The 22,286-nt window shown below is 41.4% G+C and overlaps 2 protein-coding genes and 1 long non-coding RNA gene across 3 annotated transcripts; 2 read left to right on the top strand and 1 right to left on the bottom strand.

Annotated features, from left to right (window-relative positions):
- The first annotated feature begins 7,813 nt into the window (after positions 1 to 7,813).
- Positions 7,814 to 10,460, top strand: LOC106602544 (endonuclease domain-containing 1 protein). Its single transcript, XM_014195215.3, has 3 exons — positions 7,814 to 8,016; positions 8,661 to 9,029; positions 9,360 to 10,460. The coding sequence occupies exons 2-3, from the start codon at positions 8,670 to 8,672 to the stop codon at positions 9,939 to 9,941; spliced, it is 942 nt and encodes a 313-aa protein (XP_014050690.1). The 5' UTR covers positions 7,814 to 8,016; positions 8,661 to 8,669; the 3' UTR covers positions 9,942 to 10,460.
- A 977-nt stretch (positions 10,461 to 11,437) lies between these two features.
- On the top strand, positions 11,438 to 12,333 carry LOC145878513 (erythroblast NAD(P)(+)--arginine ADP-ribosyltransferase-like). Its single transcript, XM_082973789.1, has 2 exons — positions 11,438 to 12,016; positions 12,265 to 12,333. The coding sequence occupies exons 1-2, from the start codon at positions 11,438 to 11,440 to the stop codon at positions 12,331 to 12,333; spliced, it is 648 nt and encodes a 215-aa protein (XP_082829915.1).
- A 1,719-nt stretch (positions 12,334 to 14,052) lies between these two features.
- Positions 14,053 to 19,195, bottom strand: LOC106596719 (uncharacterized). The gene is made up of 2 exons (XR_014392119.1): positions 18,115 to 19,195; positions 14,053 to 15,886 (listed from the first exon to the last, which is right to left on the bottom strand). It is a non-coding gene; the product is annotated as an uncharacterized LOC106596719 (long non-coding RNA).
- Between the last annotated feature and the right edge of the window lie 3,091 nt (positions 19,196 to 22,286).

A 22,286-nucleotide genomic window follows, 5' to 3' on the forward strand; every position in this document is an offset into this window, starting at 1 on the left:
TAAAACCAATAAATAATTGTCAATATCTACGCAATATTTAAACCAGTATTCTTCGATAATGTAATATTTCAAACATAAGTCCATCATGTATTTGAACCAATATTAAATACTGTTACCTTTTATCAAGAAAGCTCCCATTTAAACATGATGCAGAAGAAAACATTTTTGTGATTTCCCTGCTATTACAAGTTTGAGTAATCTTTCAGTTCAGTATTTGACCGTACATAAACAAAATAAGGAAATAACAACACGGTAAATTATAGTTACTTATATCATACTTACTTCTGTCCTTTTTTCCATGATTTTGAATCACATTCTGAGATCCATTTGTCAATGATTTCTTCATCTATAGTTTGTTGTGTCACTTTGCCCACACTTGACCTGAGATCGTTAGACCTTTCTTCAGACTCCTGGGAAGATGACAATGTGATGCAACGTATCACAGCAATGTTAAGTACAAAGGACAAACTATGTCCTGTTTTGCTAACTAAATGTTTCAAACCGAATTGTGTCCATACCTGACCAAGAGTGCACAACGCAAAGGAATGGTTTCCTCCAGCAAAAATGTGTTCCATTTTCTGGTCATCAATCTGGTCTGAAATGTTGACAAAAATTGTTGATGATCAAATTAATGTTATTTCATGTTTTACTTCCTATTTATTTTAGTTGAGTATTGAAATAAGCATTTTGTTGAGTTGACGTTTATTCAAGTTCGATCTGTTCTGAAAATGTGTGTACTCCGGGTAATGTTATACGATAAACTAATGTTTTACCTGGCAGTTCTACTGGGAGGGGCTTAGACTGACAAATCTTTACTCCATTTCCCAGCTGCCCTTGCTCTCCACACCCAAATGAGTAAATCTTGTTGGAAGGCCCCAAACATTTCTCAAATCAACAATGAATTGTTAAAAGGTCTTACGCTAAGATGAAAATAACCAAACAGATCCTACATCACAATTTTTGTACTGTCACAACATTTTTACAATTCCAGATCATGTCTAATAAGTGTAACCTACCTTCCACAGGCTATCTGGGTCACCTTTGACCCCCAGAGTTGCCCCACCACTCGAGGTCGTAGTTCATCTCGGAGAGAGTTGTGTCCAAGCTGTCCATAGCGGCCTGAGCCAAATGTGAACACCACACCTCCCTAGAACAAAATCAACCCAGACAGTTATCATACAGTGTTTTCCTCTACGTTAATGACGACATTTCAATACGAATTTCCAGGGAACTAAAAACTACAACATTGAGACACCCATTTAAATAAATAATGTATGGTCCAAACAACATTTAGTTCAAATGATAGGGAAAAGTGTAATTATGTCAGACAGATATACAACCTTTGTCAGAACGGCAGTATGTTCTCCTCCACATGAAATCAAAACAGTCTTCTTCAGATTCAGGCAATCAACAGGAGCTGGGGCATGTCTGTCTACAGAAAATTGGGTTCATTTTATTATAAGTATTTATTTACAAAACAACACATACCTCATATCACACACATGACACAATATTGTTCTCTCTCATCCTGGTCAAAATAGTTTTTCAACTACAAAAAATGTGGTTCATAATAGATGAATCAGGGGTCTCCAGCTACAGCCTGAGAGAGCTACTGAATGGGAAGACTTTTGTTTAAACCCATCACTATTTTTATTTTACCAGGTAAGTTGACTGAGAACACATTCTCATTTACAGCATCAACCTGGGGAATAGTTACAGGGTAGAGGGGATGAATGAGCCAATTGTAAGCTGGGGATGATTAGGTGACTGTGATGGTATGAGGGACAGCTTGGGAATTTAGACAGGACACCAGGGTTAACACCCATTCTCTTACAATAAGTGCCATGGGATCTTTAACAACATCAGAGAGTCAGGACACCCGTTTAATGTCCCATCCAAAAGACAGCACCCTACACAGGGAAGTGGGATATTTTTTAGACCAGAGGAAAGAGTGCCTTCTGCTGGCCCTCCAACACCACTTCCAGCAGCATCTGGTCTCCCATCCAACAACTGACCAGAACCAACCCTGCTTAGCTTCAGAAGCAAGCCAGCAGTGGGATGCAGAGTGTATGCTGCTGGCAAACTAACACACCTGTTTCAAATAATGTACTGTTCATGGTCTTCGGTCTGGACCTTGATTATTTCAATATATTTAACAAGAGTTAACACATATGCTATTGTGTAATGTATACTGTACTTGTTGTGTCCCCTAGTCCCAGTTGACCGGCGGTGTTCTTGCCCCAGCCGAACACAGCTCCAGAAAGGGACAGAGCGAAGCTGTGGTCTCCCCCTGCAGTGATCTGAACCAGAGGGATCCCTGATAGAGACTTCAGGTGCCTGGGGGACACGGCTTTGGGCTCGTCCCACCCCAAACCCAGCTGACCGCTGGTGTTCTGATCCCATGTGAACACCTGACCATCTGAAAAGAAATCAGAAGTAAGCAACCATACAGTGAGAACATTGTACAGGATTACAGTTTTGAAAGGTTAGACTGTTTTGGTTAAGTTGCATTGTGAAACAGCGATTAGTGGTGTGTTAATGGTCATTTACCCTGTGTTAGTGAAATTGAATGCTGGTCTCCACATGCAACCTGAGTTACCTGTCGGTTACATAGCTTATCCAATGGTCTGGGGGAAAAAAGAAGAACGATGAATAAGATTAGTTGGCCCATTTGAATTGAATGACAATATATTTTTTTTTATACTTTAGCTATTTGAATGAGGGGGTGACAATTTCTTAGGGTAAACTACATATAAATGTATCATTATGGAATGGAACCCACCTGAGAATATTGGCTTTGTCCAAGCAGAAAACCTGGCCCTCTTCAGACAGCAGAACAGCATGAGAATCTCCACAACTCAGAGCCCGAATCTTCTCCTTAAATTTCACACTCTCTAAAGCACATAAAACATATGATTGGGCAACTCAGGAAAATATATTATAGAAATTGATTGTTAAGGAGATTAGACCTACTCAGTTTCCCTGTGAATCTTCTCCCATCTTGGTCCTCTTGAATCCGTGCGACAAACACTAGTCTCCCATTATTTCTGATAAACGCGACCACACTGTTACTTGCGGACAGACCCTGAATACTAGATTTAAGGTGTATCAAATTAACGCAACTAATACCCGTTTTGGTCGTATCTAAACCATTAAGCTTCACTAAACCAAAGCCATTACGACTATCCTCTCCCCATGAAATCATTGTTGTGTTATATTCTTAAACAAGTCCATACAGATTCTAACACTTGAAGGAGAGGCACCTGCCGATGTGTCCGACTCAATGATGGGTTTATATGACCGCAACCAACCATATGACATACAGAAAGACTCATCATCAACAAAGCAGGAAACGAAGATGAATCTTGAATGAATCTCACGAACAGAAATCTAGGCCTTCATATGGATGTTTATAAAGTAGTCATGTGGGCCTAATACATAAACAGCAAGGGTGTTTATTGAGGACATAAAAGAAAACACGACTACAAACATAATTTACTATTTGGATTAGGCTACTTGTTGACACAAGGCCGAAAATTAAACGTCTACTGACATTAGCAGCCCAGTTATCTTGGAAATAGCTTACAATATATTGACACATTTGACACATGATAATGCTTGAAACATTACCACCCAGGTGATACATTGTATGTTTCTAACACTTATGGTTGAGATTTAATTCATATAAATATAAACTATGCGCATTATGACTTTCATTAACAAGTGATGCAGGCGTTACACAGACGTTACTAAGATGCTGGTATCATGTCATGTCAGGTGGTACGGTTGCCTAGACGTATATATGTCCCTTATCACCCCCCATAAGACTTATATATGTCCCTTATCACCCCCCATAGCTATCTAACTTGCAGCAGCAACAATGTTATTTATTATCATCCCATACAACAGTGCCTGTCTTGACTGGAGTAGCCTATTCTATTGGATTCGACAACACTTCCTGTAGCTACTCACACCAACGCTAGAATCACATGGGCTGCTATAGAATTAGCTATAACATGCTGGCGAAAATACCAGTCATTAAAATCTAGAGGTATTTAAATCTTCTCGAGTTGTCCGTTGGGATAATTATGAGTACACTGCCGTATCCCATCACTAGATTGAGGTACGTTTTCCCGAGCCATATGTCTCGTCGACTCCGCGCTGTCCTGGTCGCTGCCTAGCCACGTTCCGACTAGAGAGAGAATGTAATGAACGTCTAGTCGGATTCAGGCTAGGCTTCATTGCCTTCAGAAAGTATTCATACTTATTCCACATTTTGTTGTGTTATTGCCTGAATATAAAACATGTATAAAATATTTGTTTATTTCACCCCTCTACACACAATACCCCATAATGACAAAGTGAAAACATGTTTTTACAATTTTATTGCAAATTTATAGTAAATTAAACACATAAATGTTTAACTTACATAAATTGTCACACCCCTGAGTCTATACTTTATAGAATCACCTTTGGCAGCGATTAAAGCTGTGACTTTCTGGGTAAGTCTCTAAGGGTTTTCCACACCTGAATTGTGTAACATTTGCCCATTATTCTTTTCAAACTCTGTCAAACTGGTTGTTGATCATTGCTAGACAACCATTTTAAGGTCTTGTCTTAGATTTTCAAGTAGATTTAAGTCAAAACTGTAACTCAGCCACTCAGGAATATTGACTGTCTTCTTGGTAAGCAACTCAAGTGTAGATTTGGCCGTGTGTTTTAGCTTATTGTTCTGCTGAAAGGTGAATTCATCTCCCAGTGTCTGGTGGAAAGCAGACTGAACCGGGTTTACCTCTAGGATTTTGCCTGTGCTAAGCTCCATTCTGTTTATTTTTTATCCTGAAAAACTCCACAGTCCTTAATGATTTCAAGCATACCCATAGCATGATGCAGCCACAACTTAAAAATATGGAGCATGGTACTTAGTAGTGTGCTGTATTGGATTTTCCCCAAACATAACACTTTGTGTTCAGGACAAAAATGTAATTGCTTTGCCACATTTTTTTGCAGTATTACTTTAGTGCATTGTTGCAAACAGGGTCCATGTTTTGGATTTTTCAAATTCTGTACAGGCTTCTTTCTTTTCACTCTGTCAATTAGGTTAGTATTGTGGAGTACCTGCAATGTTGTTGATTCATCCTCAGTTTCCTCCTATCACATCCATTAAACTATGTAACTATTTAAAGTTACCATTGGCCTCGTGGTGAAATCGTTCAGTGGTTTCCTTCCTCTACTGCAACTGAGTCAGGAAGGACACCTGTATCTTTGTAGTGACTGGGTGCATGGATACTCCATCCAAAGTGTAATTAATAACTTCACCATGCTCAAAGGGATATTCATTGCTTGCTTCTTTTTATTTTTACCCATCTACCAATAGGTGCCCTTTTTGCATTGCATTGGAAAACCTCCCTGGTCTTTGTGGTTTAATCTGTGTTTGAAATTCCCTGCTCAACTGAGGGACCTTACAGATAATTGTATGTGTGGGATACAGAGATGAGGTAGTCATTCAAAAGTCATGTTAAACACTCTTATTGCTCACAGTGTGAGTCCATGCAACTTATTATGTGACTTGTTAAGTACATTTCTACCTCTGAACTTATTTAGGTATGCCATAACAAAGGGTTTGAATATTTATTGACATTTTGTATTAATTTATATATACTGCTCAAAAAAATAAAGGGAACACTTAAACAACACATCCTAGATCTGAATGAAAGAAATAATCTTATTAAATACTTTTTTCTTTACATAGTTGAATGTGCTGACAACAAAATCACACAAAAATAATCAATGGAAATCCAATTTATCAACCCATGGAGGTCTGGATTTGGAGTCACACTCAAAATTAAAGTGGAAAACCACACTACAGGCTGATCCAACTTTGATGTAATGTCCTTAAAACAAGTCAAAATGAGGCTCAGTAGTGTGTGTGGCTCAGTAGCCTGTATGACCTCCCTACAACGCCTGGGCATGCTCCTGATGAGGTGGCGGATGGTCTCCTGAGGGATCTCCTCCCAGACCTGGACTAAAGCATCCGCCAACTCCTGGACAGTCTGTGGTGCAACGTGGCGTTGGTGGATGGAGCGAGACATGAAGTCCCAGATGTGCTCAATTGGATTCAGGTCTGGGGAAAGGGCGGGCCAGTCCATAGCATCAATGCCTTCCTCTTGCAGGAACTGCTGACACACTCCAGCCACATGAGGTCTAGCATTGTCTTGCATTAAGAGGAACCCAGGGCCAACCGCACCAGCATATGGTCTCCCAAGGGGTCTGAGGATCTCATCTCGGTACCTAATGGCAGTCAGGCTACCTCTGGCAAGCACATGGAGGGCTGTGCGGCCCCCCAAAGAAATGTCACCCCACACCATGACTGACCCACCGCCAAACCGGTCATGCTGGAGGATGTTACAGGCAGCAGAACGTTCTCAAAAGGCGTCTCCAGACTCTGTCACGTCTGTCACGTGCTCAGTGTGAACCTGATTTCATCTGTGAAGAGCACAGGGGGCCAGTGGCGAATTTGCCAATCTTGGTGTTCTCTGGCAAATGCCAAACGTCCTGCTCGGTGATGGGCTGTAAGCACAACCCCCACCTGTGGACGTCGGGCCCTCATACCACCCTCATGGAGTCTGTTTCTGACCGTTTGAGCAGACACATGCACATTTGTGGCCTGCTGGAGGTCATTTTGCAGGGCTCTGGCAGTGCTTCTCCTGCTCCTCCTTGCACAAAGGCAGAGGTAGCGGTCCTGCTGCTGGGTTGTTGCCCTCCTACGGCCTCCTCCACGTCTCCTGATGTACTGGCCTGTCTACTGGTTGCGCCTCCATGCTCTGGACACTACGCTGACAGACACAGCAAACCTTCTTGCCACTGCTCGCATTGATGTGCCATCCTGGATGAGCTGCACTACCTGAGCCACTTGTGTGGGTTGTAGACTCCGTCTCATGCTACCTCTAGAGTGAAAGCACCGCCAGCATTCAAAAGTGACCAAAACATCAGCCAGGAAGCATAGGAACTGAGAAGTGGTCTGTGGTCCCCACCTGCAGAACCACTCCTTTATTGGGGTTGTCTTGCAAATTGCCTATAATTTCCACCTGTTGTCTATTCCATTTGCACAACAGCATGTGAAATTTATTGTCAATCAGTGCTGCTTCCTAAGTGGACAGTCTGATTTCACAGAAGTGTGATTGACTTGGAGTTACATTGTGTTGTTTAAGTGTTCCCTTTATTTTTTTGAGCAGTGTATATATATATATATATATATATATATATATAAAAACACAATTCCACTTTGACGTTAGGGTTATTGTGTGTAGGCCAGTGACCAAAAATCTCAATTTAATGCATTTTAAATTCAGTCTGTAACACGACGACATTTGGAAAAAGTGAAAGGGTGTGAACAATTCTGAAGGTACCGTACTGTAATTAAGGCCACAGGATGCGCTTTCTCTCAAACCAATTCATGCTCGTTGTAGCCTATTCCTTCTCATTTCATTAACTTTTCATTAACTTTTATTTCCACCTGAAGGCTTCTGGTTGGCTACTGGTCTTTTTATGGGGGGCACGTGCACTTCATAAAAACTACATTAAAGAGTCGAACTTTTATTAAATGAATCATTTGAAATGTAATGGCATAATCGGGTATGTAACAATGTCACATGGATATTTAAATTTAATTCAGAAAAAGCCTTTTCAGGGTTAAAATTGTCCTATACATTTTTTTTTTTGAAAAATGTATATTAAAACAAGTAATCGAATACTAACGTCCATTCAGATATTGATAACCGTGCACATGCCGAGCAGAAAAATATACATATTTATGACATAGAATTTGGCATAATGATTATGGATCTAGATTGCACGAAAAAGTGTGTGTGTGTGTGTGTGTGAGAGAGAGAGAGAGAGAGGAGAGAGAGGCAGATTATGTACAGTATCTAGAGAGTAACAGGAAGTGTTTACTCTGAAACTACAGACCTCTGAGGGAGTGAGACAATTCAAAGGACTGTTAAACAAGTTCAGAAGGTGAGATTGAAAATCTAACAAATTATTTGGATATTCCATTTCTTATGGTTATTTCGAAAATCGATGCAATAGCGCAAAGTTCTCTGTGTCGCGCACAGCAAAAATTATTTCATACAAGGGAATGAATATATATGAGAGACTCGTGCCACATTCTTAACGTTATAAACAAAACTACAAACGAAGACAAATGAAGAAGGATATAGGCAGCTTACAAAACAATACTAATGTGTCATGCAATCAAGATATGCACTCAAGGAAATATACTGCTATTATCTGTATTTTTTTGAAACTGCACTGTCGGTTAGGGGCTCGTAAGTAAGAATTTCACTTGTATTCGGCGCATGTGACTAACACAATTTGACTAATACAAAATGAACAATATGTTTGGAGTGTAGATGAATATAGCATAATTAACCTTACAGCAACATGATCATTTAGCAACCTTTGACCAGAAATGAGAAGCAGGAAGTCAACCTCTAGATGGGGGGAAACTACAGTAAACAGGAACTATATTGTTTCAGGAACTTGGGTGGTTTTCATAACCTGATTTTGAGTTGATTCTAGTGACTAATTGTGACCTTAAGCAGTCATAATGTAAAGGTAACATTGCAATATAGATTAATCTGTGCTGTTTTTCTCCACAGGGGCACAGCATGGTGACTCTGTCCCTCTTGTCCCTCTGTCTGCTCCCCTTGTTGGCAGTCAGAGGGGAAGTGGCTCCAAATTTCGACAACTGCAAAGATTCTTTCTTCAAAAAGACACCAGTGTCTGGTCTGAATATAGCACTCCCCACTCCGATCGAGCCTGACACACAGGGCTTAGAGAATCCTGAGAAATGTCTCTCTGCTTACAGTGCTGCCTCTCCTGCATACATCTGTCAGAGAAACGGTAACCACTATTACTTTGCCACTCTGTATGACCGTGGCAGGAGGATCCCTCTGTACTCTGCCTATGAAATGGATATCAAAGGGGTCCCTGGCAGAGAGGGGTCCATAGTTTATTATGAACCACAGGTTTGCATTTTACATTTTCATTATCACCTTTTTTAAATGTCCTATAAATTCAGTGCAGCAGCCATTTAATATGACTGGCACAACTACAGAATGATGCAACACATTAGTGTAGTTTAAATATTTACAGTAGAACAGGACATTAGCTGTAGAGCAGGTTAGAAAACGATTGTATTCATGCAAGTAGCACTAGAAGGTACTATTTCGTACATTGTAATTTCAGACTAAATAGCAGTAGCCTAGAATACCAGTAATATATTAATGGGTTGTATTGGACTGCTACCACAAAGCTTGAAGTGGAGTGGCTAATTTGTAAATATTTGTATTTTTCAGCTTGTGCATCCTGACCTAACAATACAGCAAATGGATAAGAAAGGATCCTTGAGTGAGATCAAGAAATACAACCAAAACAATGGCTGCAGTGAACGCTCTCCACAATACCGACAGAACTACAAGCTGGGCTGGAGTCAGGCTCTCGATGACAACTTTGGCTCGTACGACCGCGGGCACCTAAACCCCGCAGGACACCATAAAGAAGATGCCTCCAAAGTCACCATGACCCATACCAACGTAGCTCCGCAAGACAGGAGGATGAACAACGGGCCGTGGAACCGGTATGAGACGAGGCTGAAGGATGTTTTGAGTGCAGGCTGTAGTAAGATGTATGTGGTGACAGGGGTGGTCCCAAGCAGCATGTGGGTAGACCAGAACCAGCGAGTCAATGTTCCGAGTCACTACTGGAATGCCTACTGCTGCACCGACAACAACGACAAACCTCTCAAGTCTGGAGGTGCCTTGGGTCCTAACACAGCTCAGGGTGTTGTTACAGAGTATACCTCTGTTACAGTCCTTGAGACTGAGCTTAGAGGGCTACTGAATGTTGACAACAATTTCAACATTTTTAATGGCTGTTAGTCCAATATAGATGTGGACATGTCTTATATATCTGGTATGATTGTTTTGGATTTTGAATGAATGCTTAGGCTATGATGTTTGTTGTTACTATTTAGTATAGGCCTACTGTATAATGACGTTTATGAACCTATAGATTATATTGATGTAGACCAGTGGCCAGATGTTTCACAATTTAGCTCACCTGATTCACCTATTCAACGGCTTGTTTATTAGTCGAGACAGGTGTGCTAACTGTGGAATAGTTAATATACAAGGAATGGCTGGGGGTCCCTGAGAAGAGGTTGAAAACCCCTGATTTAGGCGACATCAATATTTTAAACAAATCCCTGACCATAAATATTATCCTATTGATCAAATTTGTGCCTAAAATGTATTACAATTTAAAAACGTGACCTTAGTAATAATTATTCGTAAAGCGTATGTTTGATTGTTTGGTCACACAGAATTACGCTATCAACTCTTTGTAAATGCTTGTTGCTATGAATCTTTCACCCAATAAAGCTTGATTTGCAAAGCAAATTGTGGAAGGAGGAAATGTATACATAGACATAAATATGGAAATATTTTTCACATAGTGTTCGTGAACCGCTTGGTACTTTATGTCAAAAGACATCGGATGAAGGCAGCAAAACTGTGGGTGGAGATTGGGTCACTGTACACTTTAGTGGTCGATAAAGTGCATAAACTGGGAAGGAGAATAACAGGGTTTCCCAAACTCGGTCCTAACCCCCCGGGTGCACTTTTCGTTTTTTTGCCATCACACTACACAGTGGATTCATAATCATCAAAGCTTGATGATTAATTGGTTATTTGAACCAGCTGTGTAGTGCTAGGGTAAAAAACAAAACGTGCACCCAGGACCAGGTTTGGGAAACCCTGGAGTATAAAAGGGCTACATATCGGGCCACGATCAGTATGCAAATGTTGTGGAACGTTGCAGACAGAAATGCCATAGCATCACAGGAAGCTGCTGAGGGGAGGACGGCTCATAATGGCTGGAATGCGGTGAATGGAATGGTATCCATGTATTTGATGTGTTCGATAGCATTCCATTAATTCCGTTCCCGCCATTACTATGAGCCCGTCCTCCCCAGTTAAGGTATCACTGGTCGACTGTGTCATAGATAGAGATGCCTCGATTCATGACTCAGTTGAACAACTCAGTCGATTCTATTTCATTCCCATCTACTGTAATAAAAACGAAAACTGATTAGTAAAATGTGTATTGCATATTGTTGCTCTATGCAGTGCCATTGTTACACAACTCTTATCTGTCTAACTTCCAGAGTCTGACTCTGTATGTTTGTTCATTACATTTTGATTAATTGTATCAGGAAAAACATTGCCAACCCAAACTACGGTATGAGGGGGAAAAAAGGATACCTTTTTTTTGTTATTTCCTCCTCCAGTCAGGAGATTGATTGTACATTTATTTTGCACCACTTGCGCACGCGACGCGGGCGGTGTGGTCAGCATGTTAGGCAAAGGTAATGGACATGGTTCCTAATGCAGTGGATGAGCAGTACACTCAGTGTCGGGAGCAGATGCTGAAGAAGGTTGTGGAAGGGGGTCTGCTGGAAGAAGAACTGAAAGGCAGTATAGAGTATAGTGACGCCTGGGGGGCAAAGCAGTGTCCGAAGTTAATCCCGGGAGGCGTCAAGCAACACACGGCTGCATTGGTGGCTTATGGACATGGGGGACACGTGTTCAGAAAGATTTTCAACAATGCAGTGGAGACTCAGGGTGGGAATGTCAATGTCTATAACGGCGACTTCCGGTTCAAATCCCTCCACTTCCTGCTAATGGATGCCATGAGGCTTCTGAAGACAGAGAAGTGCCAAACTGTGTTTTATGGCACAAACCAAGTGTATGAGGCAGAAGTAGGGTCAGAAGTGCGATTTGGGAGGTTTACCACAACCAGGGCCAAACGTTCCGATTCGGAGGAATCTGCTACAGACAATGGGATTCTTTTCAATGTCACTTCCTGCCCTGTACTCAACATTGCTGAGTACACTTGCTTCTCAGACAGCATTGATCAGCTGCTATCCCCAGCAGAGGTGTTTAGGGTGGCTGAGGTAAAGAATGTAATAAATAAAGATCACGAGTACAGAGATATCGTTTTGACAAGTTCAAGGACTCACAGCATTGACAGCATCCGCGACTGTTACCTCTTTCCCAGGTGAGGCCAGGTTATGTAAGCGAAAAGATATGACAACATTAGACTACCAAATAGGTTTAGACAAAACAAGAGTCAAGTGGTTTTAAAATGTCTACCTTATTCTTTGGAGAATGAACGTCTGTCTTTGTCTGTTTGTCTCACCAGATCTCCTACAAGTACGAGTCCTCCATCAATCATCCCCAAAGGCTCCTCTACTCAATGGCTTGGCTGTAGCCTCTCTGTTCTTGTGGTTGTATCTTTGTATCTCTCTCTATCTCCCTGATCACCAGGACTGATCATCTCTGATAAACTAAAGTGTTGAATGCTAATAGATGTGGTAAAGAAATCAATGGAACGCAGACCGTGGGGGATAGAAGGACGCACATTCAACAAATCTGATCTAACAATATAGATATTTGATGTATTGCAACATGCCTACAATGTGGTTACTAAAGTCTGATTTGGATATATTTGTCTGTTTTCGTTGCATAACATTTAGAAATAGTCCCTTTTCAGGTTTAGTAGAAGTGACTGCTAAAGGCTAACTCCCATTCATATAGACTGGTAGCATAGCTAGCATAGAGAAATCGATGGTGGTAGTCAGTCGGTTTTAACTGTAATGCAGTTTCTTGGTGATGATAACAACTTGTATACGGGTTGACACCCATATCAGCATTATTCTCAGATTTTTACCTCAACATAGTGTGAAACACATAAACAATAGCCTAAATGTAGGCTAATTTTGCTGGTGGCCATTGAGGAGATTCTGGATCTTTTCCCCACGGCATTATTCCCCCCATGCGTTTCCATGGCATTTCCATTGTCTTGGTTGAGTTCCATGGGCCTTTTTACCATTCTTAGCACTAGCCTTTAGGTCTTAGTTACAAGGTGTTTGCACTGACTCAATCACAGCTGAAGCCACACATGTTTTGGCTAATATTTCATCCTTATCCTGGAACCTGCATGTTGTGCAGGCTTTTGTTCCAGCCCAGCACCAGCTCACTGGATACAACTAATCAACCGATCATAAAGCCCTTGATTAGTTGAATCAGATGTTTTAGTACTGGACTGGAACTAAAACCTGCACACACTGTGTGACTTGGACCAGAATTGAAGAACAATTCATTTGAGTGTTGCCTCATTGAAGCACATGGGCGTTTCTGCAAAGAAGAGTTGAGGTCAAGCCTGCCTTACAACTGTGGTGCAAATATCAATACGCAGAGGTCCTGGCATAACTGACGTAACTTACACTGTTCTAAGAAGTTTCTTTAATTGTATAACTGACGTAACTGACTGTTCTGTGAATTATGGTTTCAAGTTGTTCACCCCTTTTTTTCTAATAAATGTGCCAGCCACTTGCTGGTTTTAACTATGCTACTCTGTATTATCTGTCATCAATACTCTCCTCTATGCCACACTCTGCTGCCTGCTATATAAGATAAACAAAGAATGATCCACAAGCCATATTACTATACCCACATTCACTGAGTGTACATAAACAACCAATGGCACCGGAGGGTAGGGCTGCCGTCTTATCGGCTCTCAACCAATCATGCTATTTTGTTTGTTTTTTCGCGTTATTTGTAACTTGTTTTGTACATAATGTTGCTGCTACCGTCTCTTATGACCGAAAAGAGCTTCTGGACATCAGAACTGGGATTATTCAACTCAAATTGGACGAGGAGTTCTTCTTCAATGAGTCGGACACGAGGGATATACTGCAGACACCCGACCAGGCCCCGATCCTCTGGATTCGCCAGGGAGAAGGAAACGGAGATCTTGAGGAAAAAGATCAGGGTGCCTTGCGAGGATCAGGCGACGAGTGGCTAATCTGCCCTTGCCTTCCATTCTGCTAGCCAACGTTCAATCGCTGGAAAATAAATGGGACGAACTGAAAGCACGTATATCTGTTAGCAATTTATGTTATTTTTCAATAACAAACTCCAAAGCAAATCAGGGGGAGAAAATGTGGTTTATTCAGAGAGGACCATTCAACATGTTATGTTGGGAGTCAGATGTTCAGTCTCCCCTGTCCTCAGATTTTCCCCACGGAACAAAGGAACAGGATGCCATTTATAACCCCCCACCCTAGCCTGGGGTTGACCAATCAGAAGTCCTTGTAGGACAACTTGGCCAATGGCCAAATAACAAGTATCCCACTCCACAATCTGGTGAACACCACTGACACCCATCTCCAAAAGGACACGGTTGATGAATCTTATGATATCCCCTATCACGTAACCATTGGATTTTTAGCACACTTGATAACCTGGATGAGGATGAGAAAAATAACCATAACTCCCACTATTGGAAGTATCATGCTCACCAAAAAACGTCCCCATGTACCGAATGTGGAAGACAACCACATGACTAAGCCTAAATCATCTGGATTGGAATCATGATATTTAGCGCCATCAGTCCTGATCTTTTGGATTAGGTCAGTTATTTCCTCAGATTTATTAGGAATGTAAGTACAGTATTCAGCACCAGTAACAGCACATGTACCTCCTTATGCGGACAGAAGATAATCAAGGGCCAAACTATTTTGCATTGCCACAGTCCGAATGGCAACCATCTCAGCAGTAATTAACTCAATACTCTCAACTGTACTATTAGCTAGGATTTCCAAAGAGTTAGCCATATTAATAACTTCCTGTGCTATTTCAGAAATACCATAAGAGGGAAACGCAATTGCAAAGAATCTCTCCGTTTCTGTAATCACATGTTTATGATGGTGTAAAAAAGGAGAATTCACAGAACGTCTTACATACAACATATCCCAAATAACACGACCCTTACTAACACGACCCTTACTAACACGACCCTTGCCACAACTTTGGTAACCAGGAATAGGCATATGATCCACAGATAAACTAAGTCCCATTTGGAGCTATCATACCATTATTGATTATATTACCGAAGGTACTGGCATCAAAAGTATTCCTAGTGAAATTACTGAGTCATTTCAACAGACATTAGACATTCCGCAACCTTAGTACCGTCACAGGCAGATAGTCTGATCACACTAACTCTGTCCTATTTTGACAAACGCGTCCTGGTGCAGTTGAGACAAGTTCCAAGAGAGTGACCTATTAAAACATAACCACCCAACAGGGGCATGTGTAATAACTAGGTAAGGTGGTCGCTGATTAGTGTCATTGGTAATCTCAAATGAAGGAAGGTACTGCAGAACTAGGTACTCTCGCATGTTGATTCTCAACGTTCTCACCCAAATTAGTACCAATAATCTCCTTATACCAATTAACATCTCTCCATATACCCAACATTTCGCTCTGGTTAAAAGGAATATCCCTTAATGGAATACCTGCCCTTGATGTGAATGGAGCATATGTACAAATCCAACAACTACTTTGAGGGACTACTGTGGCATAATGTAGAAAGAGAGCTAGAAACGTATTGATGCCCGAGTGTCCCTCATCCTGCTGATGCATCTCTGTGTTAGAAATGGACACACCACCCACATCCTGTATTAGGAGGAAACTCACAGGGAACATTATTTCAAACATCTTTCACTTGTCTGCAAGACAATAATATTCAATCGTCCTATTGAAGAGGTAATCATTCGCAAAGTCCTTTAAAAGTGACCAGCTCTTCCACGCTGGTATCAGTCCCACATAGATAACTATTAGATATTATGTTCTGACAGTCTGCAGGTAGTGAGGAATTCTCCTTCCGTTCCATTGGCTGCACTTCACCGGTGATCTTGTATTGTTTCAGGTACCTTCAAGGGATATCGCTGCAGCCTCAGACGATAGATTCACATAACCTGTAACGAAGGGGGAAAAAAGTGAAAGTAACATGTCCTGGTTTCAAGAGAAATTGGTATTTCACAGATTTCCCTAAGTAAGCATGTCCCAGTTTACAGGAAAACGTTGGACATTTCACCTAGATATCCCTAATATGATGACTGTGGTATACAACTTAGAAGCTTATCAGGTTCTGATCATCTAACTATGCTTCTTCACCCAAGATTGGCCCCCAATTGCTAATCAATCAGTTCTTTACTCTCCAGGCTCCGCTTTGTCATCAAAATGGACAACCTTGCAATGAATGACATGTACCCATCGTGATTTTCCCTGGACTTTTACCGCTGACCTTGTTAATAGCAAAACTTGATAAGGACCTTCCCATTTTGGCCCTAATGTCTCTGTCACATATTTTTTTACCATCACATGTTTTTTTTACCATCACCCACTGTCCTGACACTATGTTATGTCCCCACTCGGGAGTTATTTCCCATTAGAGAGTTGTATGCAATAGTTAAGCATTGTGTCACTCATAAAGTGAACGCCTACTTTTCTCAACTCTAACGTGCCTGGTATTATCACATTGTCCATTGTAGTAACTACCCATTAACTACCCATGCCCAGCCTGCCTCACACCTCCCCTCCACAATGCTTGAACCGTCTGTGTATAAGATAAACTCAGGCTTTACCAACACATGACTCTATAAACCCATCAGAGAGCTGATCCAAAACAACTCACAACAGTCGTGTTCAAGTAACGTGGTATCTGTAGGATACATCAGAGTAGCTGGATTACATGGTGTCTTTTCAACTATACCCATGTCCCATAGATCTTTAATCACTACTGTAGTAGCGTCCATAGCTTCCTTGCTAATGGGATATTGTTTTGTGCAAGGTGGAGCAACACCTGTGGTTCCATATCCAAAGTTTCATATCTGTCTTCCCCCCACTCCTGTTGCTCTCATCTTCTTGCCCGTGTACTGAGGACATATATGTTTTGCATAAGATATTGAAATACAGTGAATTCAGCACCCGTATCTACTAAAAAAATCTACTGCAAAGTTGTTAACAACATCATATTCACATATATTCCATCTGATTTCATATGTTCACCAGCTGAGATGGGATGTAGGAGGGAGTCTATTAGTTTACCTCCACCAAACTCTGCTGCTGAGCTGGAGAGAGCTTCTTACATTTCTGCTCAAGCATTGTGTCATTGGGGCTGTTGTCTTGATTCCATCTTCCCTTAGACAGACCCTTCTTCTCCTGGCCACTTCTCATAAAATCAAATTTTCTTTCCCAACATTCTCATTGCCAGTGACCAGAAATCCCGCAATAATAACATACACCAGGTTTATTTTTTACTGAACGAATAATGTTGGTTTCACTCGGAACCTGCATAAATCTGATAACCACGTCTCGTGGATGCTTAAAAGTTGTTGACCATTCATCCAACTGTTTTGGAGATGCTGATTTGTGTGATCACTGTCTCTCGAAGTTTGTCTTTACTTCCTTTTACAGCCTGTGTTCTGGTTGGCCTAAGACATCGTTCGTCACTGCTGTCAGAATCTGTTGACTCAAAAACAAGCAGTGCCGACCAGTTGCTTGAAACCTGATCTGCCTTGCCCAATTCAGTGTGAGAGGGAACAGAGAGGCCACGGGTGGGGGTCACGTCTGACTTTGTCACCCGTGTCTCCTGCTCTACTTTGAAATGATTATAGATAGTGAGTTTCATGTTCACATCCGGAAGAGCTGTTCCACCCTTTACCAGAGTGGTTTTCTCACTTAACAATAACATTACATTAACGGCAAACGTGATATATATATATATTTATATATATAATATATATATATATATATATATATATATATATATATATATATATATATATATATATATATATATATATCTTTTTGAGGACCCAAAACCCTTCTAGAACACAAATTGTTTCTGTAGGGCCTGGCTACCCATAACTTATGTTCACTCAAAAAGCTTTCACCCCCCAAAAAATGCTTCTCAACTAACAACTCACTTCTATACAACAAGAAAGTTTCACAAAAAAAAACCAGAGGCCTCAAACCTTTTAATGGAGTAAGGACTCCTACCTTTTAATAGAGTAACAAAGGACTAAACACTGTAATATAACAAAGGACTTGAACACTTATACATCACAGATACATATCACTCATTGCATACAGTATTTTAACATGATTTGGTTCTTTTAAAATGATATTGGTCTAGACTCACCCAGCAATTCTGCCATCAATCAGGATATTAAGAGTTGAATCGCCAAAGTGTGTTGTGCACAGCCTTCTTTCCTCTGGATCAACACACAGTTGATAAGTCTTTCTTGTTGTTGTTGTTCAGACCAATTCATCCGGGTCACGGAACCAAGTGTTAGCAATTTATGTTATTCTTCAATAACACAAACTCCAAAGCAAATCAGGGGGAGAAAAATTGGTTTATTCAGAGAGGACAAATCAAGATGTTATGCTGGGAGGTAGATGTTCAGATGTTCAGTCTCCCCTGTCCTCAGATTTTCCCCACCGAACAAAGGAACAGGATGCCATTTATAACCCCCCACCCTAGCCTGGGGTTGACCAATCAGAAGTCCTTGTAGGACAACTTGGCCAGTGGCCAGATAACAAGTATCCCACTCCAGACTCAATGTACAGACCAATGGAAACGTGACCCACGTAGCACACGTTGCTCTGAGTTCAGGAGTGACATTCCACAGATTCTGAACAGATGTTGAACTGACACCCAACTCCTATTTACAATTCGCTATTGACCATTAGTACTCTAGTTTTTAGTCCTCTCAAACTCTGCGTTGTGTATTTATCTTCAAAATATTCTTAAATATCCTACCAACGGGACATTAAAAACTGTAATATCTTATGTTTCATCGAGTCGTGGTTGAACGACGACATTAAGAACATACAGCTGGCGGGTTATACACAATCGGCAAGACAGAACAGCAGCCTCTGGTAAGACATGGGGCGGGGGCCTATGCATTTATGTAAACAACAGCTGGTGCACGAAATCTGAGGAAGTCTCAAAGTTTTGCTTGCCTGAAGTAGAGTATCTCATAAGCTGTAGACTACACTATCTACCTAGAGAATTTTCATCTGTATTTTTCATAGCTGTCTACATACCATCACAATGCGAGGTTGGCAGTAAAACCTCACTCAATGAGATGTATTCCACCATAAGCAAACAGGAAAACGCTCATACAGAGGCGGCACTCCTAGTGGCCGGTGACTTTAATGCAGGGAAACTTAAATCAGTTTTACCAAATTTCTATCAGCATGTTAAATGTGCAACCAGAGGGAAAACATTTATTCTAGACCACCTTTACTCCAAACAGAGACGCGTACAAAGTTCTACCTCGCCCTCCATTTGGCAAATCTGACCATAACTCTATCCTCCCGATTCCTGCTTACAAGCAAAAATTAAAGCAGGAAGCACCAGTGACTCAATCTATAAAAAGGTGGTCAGATGAAGCAGATGCTAAACTACAGAACTGTTTTGCTAGCGGGATTCTTCCAATGGCATTGAGGAGTACACCACATCAGTCACTGGCTTTATCAATAAGTTCATCAAATACGTCGTCCCCACAGTGACTGTACGTACATACCCCAACCAGAAGCCATGGATTACAGGCAACATTCGCACTGAGCTAAAGGGTAGAGCTGCCTCTTTCAAGGAGCGGGACTCTAACCCGGAAGCTTATAAGAAATCCCGCTATGCCCGCCAACGAACCATCAAACAGGCAAACCGTCAATACAGGACAAAGATCGAATCGTACTACACCGGCTCCGACGCTCGTCAGATGTGGCAGGGCTTGCAGGCTATTACAGACTACAAAGGGAAGCACAGCCGAGAGCTGCCCAGTGACACGAGCCTACCAGACAAGCTATATAACTTCTATGCTCGCATTGAGGCAAGTAACACTGAAACATGCATGAGAGCATCAGCTGTTCTGGATGACTGTGTGATCACGCTCTCCGCAGCTGATGTGAGTAAGACCTTTAAACAGGTCAACATTCACAAGGCTGCTGGGCCAGATGGATTACCAGGATGTGTACTCTGAGCATGCGCTGACCAACTGGAAAGTGTCTTCACTGACATTTTCAACCTCTCCCTACCGGAGTCTGTAATACCAACATGTTTCAAGCAGACCACTATAGTCCCTGTGCCCAAGAAAACTAAGGTAATCTGCCTAAATGACTACCGACCTGTAGCACTCACGTCGGTAGCCATGAAATGCTTTGAAAGGCTGGTCATGGCTCACATCAACACCATTTTTCCAGAAACCCTAGACCCACTCCAATATGCATACCGCGCCAACAGATCCACAGATGATGCAATCTCTATCGCACTCGACACTGCCCTTTCCCACCTTGACAAAAGGAACACCTATGTGAGAATGCTATTCATTGACTACAGCTCAGCATTCAACACCATAGTGCCTTCAAACTCATCACTAAGCTAAGGACCCTGGGACTAAACACCTCCCTCTGCAATTGGATCCCGGACTTCCTGATGGGCCGCCCCCAGGTGGTAAGGGTAGGTAACAACACATCCACCACGCTGATCCTCAACACGGGGGCCCCTCAGGATTGCGTGCTCAGCCCCCTCCTGTACTCCCAGTTCACTCATGACTGCATGGCCAGGCACAACTCCAACACCATCATTAATTTTGCTGATGTCACAACAGTGGTAGGCCTGATCACCGACAACGATGAGACAGCCTATAGGGAGGAGGTCAGAGACCTGACCGTGTGGTGCCAGGACAACAACCTCTCCCTCAACGTGATGAAAGACAAAGGAGATGATAGTTGGACTACAGGAAAAGGAGGACCGAGCACGCCCCATTCTCATCGACGGGGCTGTAGTGGAGTAGGTTGAGAGCTTCAAGTTCCTTGGTGTCCACATCACCAACAAACTAACATGGTCCAAGCACACCAAGACAGTTGTGAATAGGGCACCCCAAGGAGAGGTTTGAAAACCCCTGACGTAGGCTACATCAGAATACATTTTAAAAATCCCTGACCTTAAATATTATCCTATTGATACAATTTGTGGATCAAATGTATTAAAATTTCAAAACATATATTTTGTTATTATTCGTTTGCTTGTTTGTTTGTTTGGTCACACAGAGTTGTGCAACCACGTCTTTGTGAATGCTTGTTGCTATGAATCTGTTACCCAATAAAGCTTGTTTTGCAAAGCAAATTGTGAAAGTAGGATATGTGTACATCGACATATTACAGAATTTTTTTTTACATGCTGTTGATGAACCTGTTGGTATTTTATGTCAAAAAAGATTGGATGAAGGCAGCAATACTGTCGGTGGAGATTTCTTTGGTCGCGTTACCCTCTAGTGGTCTATAAAGTGCATAAACTGGGACGGAGATAAAAGGGCCACGGTCAGTTGCAGACATAAATGTTATAGATAGAGATGTGGTGATTCATGACTCAGTCGAACAACTCAGTCGATTCTATTTCATTCCCATCTACAATGAGAAAAACCAAATCGGATTGGCAAAATATGTAATGCATATTGTAGCCCTATGCAGTGTCATTGTTACACAACGCTTATCTGTCCAACTTCCAGAGTCTGACTCTGTATGTTTGTTCATTACATTTTTATTTATTGTACCATGGTAAAACAACAAAACCATTGCAAGGTTTGGTAAATCTGCACTAGGCCCAAAGCCAACCCAAACTTTTATAATATTTTTATTTTTATACCTTTATTTTAACAGGGAGGACATATTGAGACCTAGGCCTCTTTTACAAATGTGCCCTGTATATACAACATAAATATATACTTTATACCCAAACAAATATATAGATAGATATACATTAACCTTTTGATACAGGATGCAGTGATGAGTCTCAAAACTGTCATCTATAACAAAACGAAGGGTTATATGGGAGATGGCATCCAAAGGTTTAAGAGTAGTAGCAGCTGATAAATAATATCACCATAATCATGAACAGATAAAAAGGTTGACTGAATAATCTGCTTCCTACTGCTTAGAGAAAGGAACGATCTGTTTCTGTAGAAAAATCTTAGCTTCTTAACCAGCTCATCTATTACTGAACAAAAATATAAACGCAACACAGGAGGTTGGTGACACCATAATTGGGGAGGACGGGCTCATGTTAATGGCTGGAGCGGAATTAGTGGAGTGGTATCAAACACAACAAACACATGGTTTCCATGTGTTTGATGCCATTCCATTCCATTATTATGAGCTGTCCTAAAATGTGCAGTTTTGTCACACAACACAATGCCACTTTTGCTTCAATTTTTGAGGGAGCGTGCAATTGGCATGCTGACTGCAGGAATGTCCACCAGAGCTGTAGCCAGATAATTGAATGTTCATATTTCTACCATAAGCCGCCTC

The sequence above is a fragment of the Salmo salar genome, chromosome 04, assembly GCF_965601325.2.
Source record: "Salmo salar chromosome 04, fSalSal1, whole genome shotgun sequence".
NCBI classification, from domain to species: Eukaryota; Metazoa; Chordata; class Actinopteri; order Salmoniformes; family Salmonidae; genus Salmo; species Salmo salar.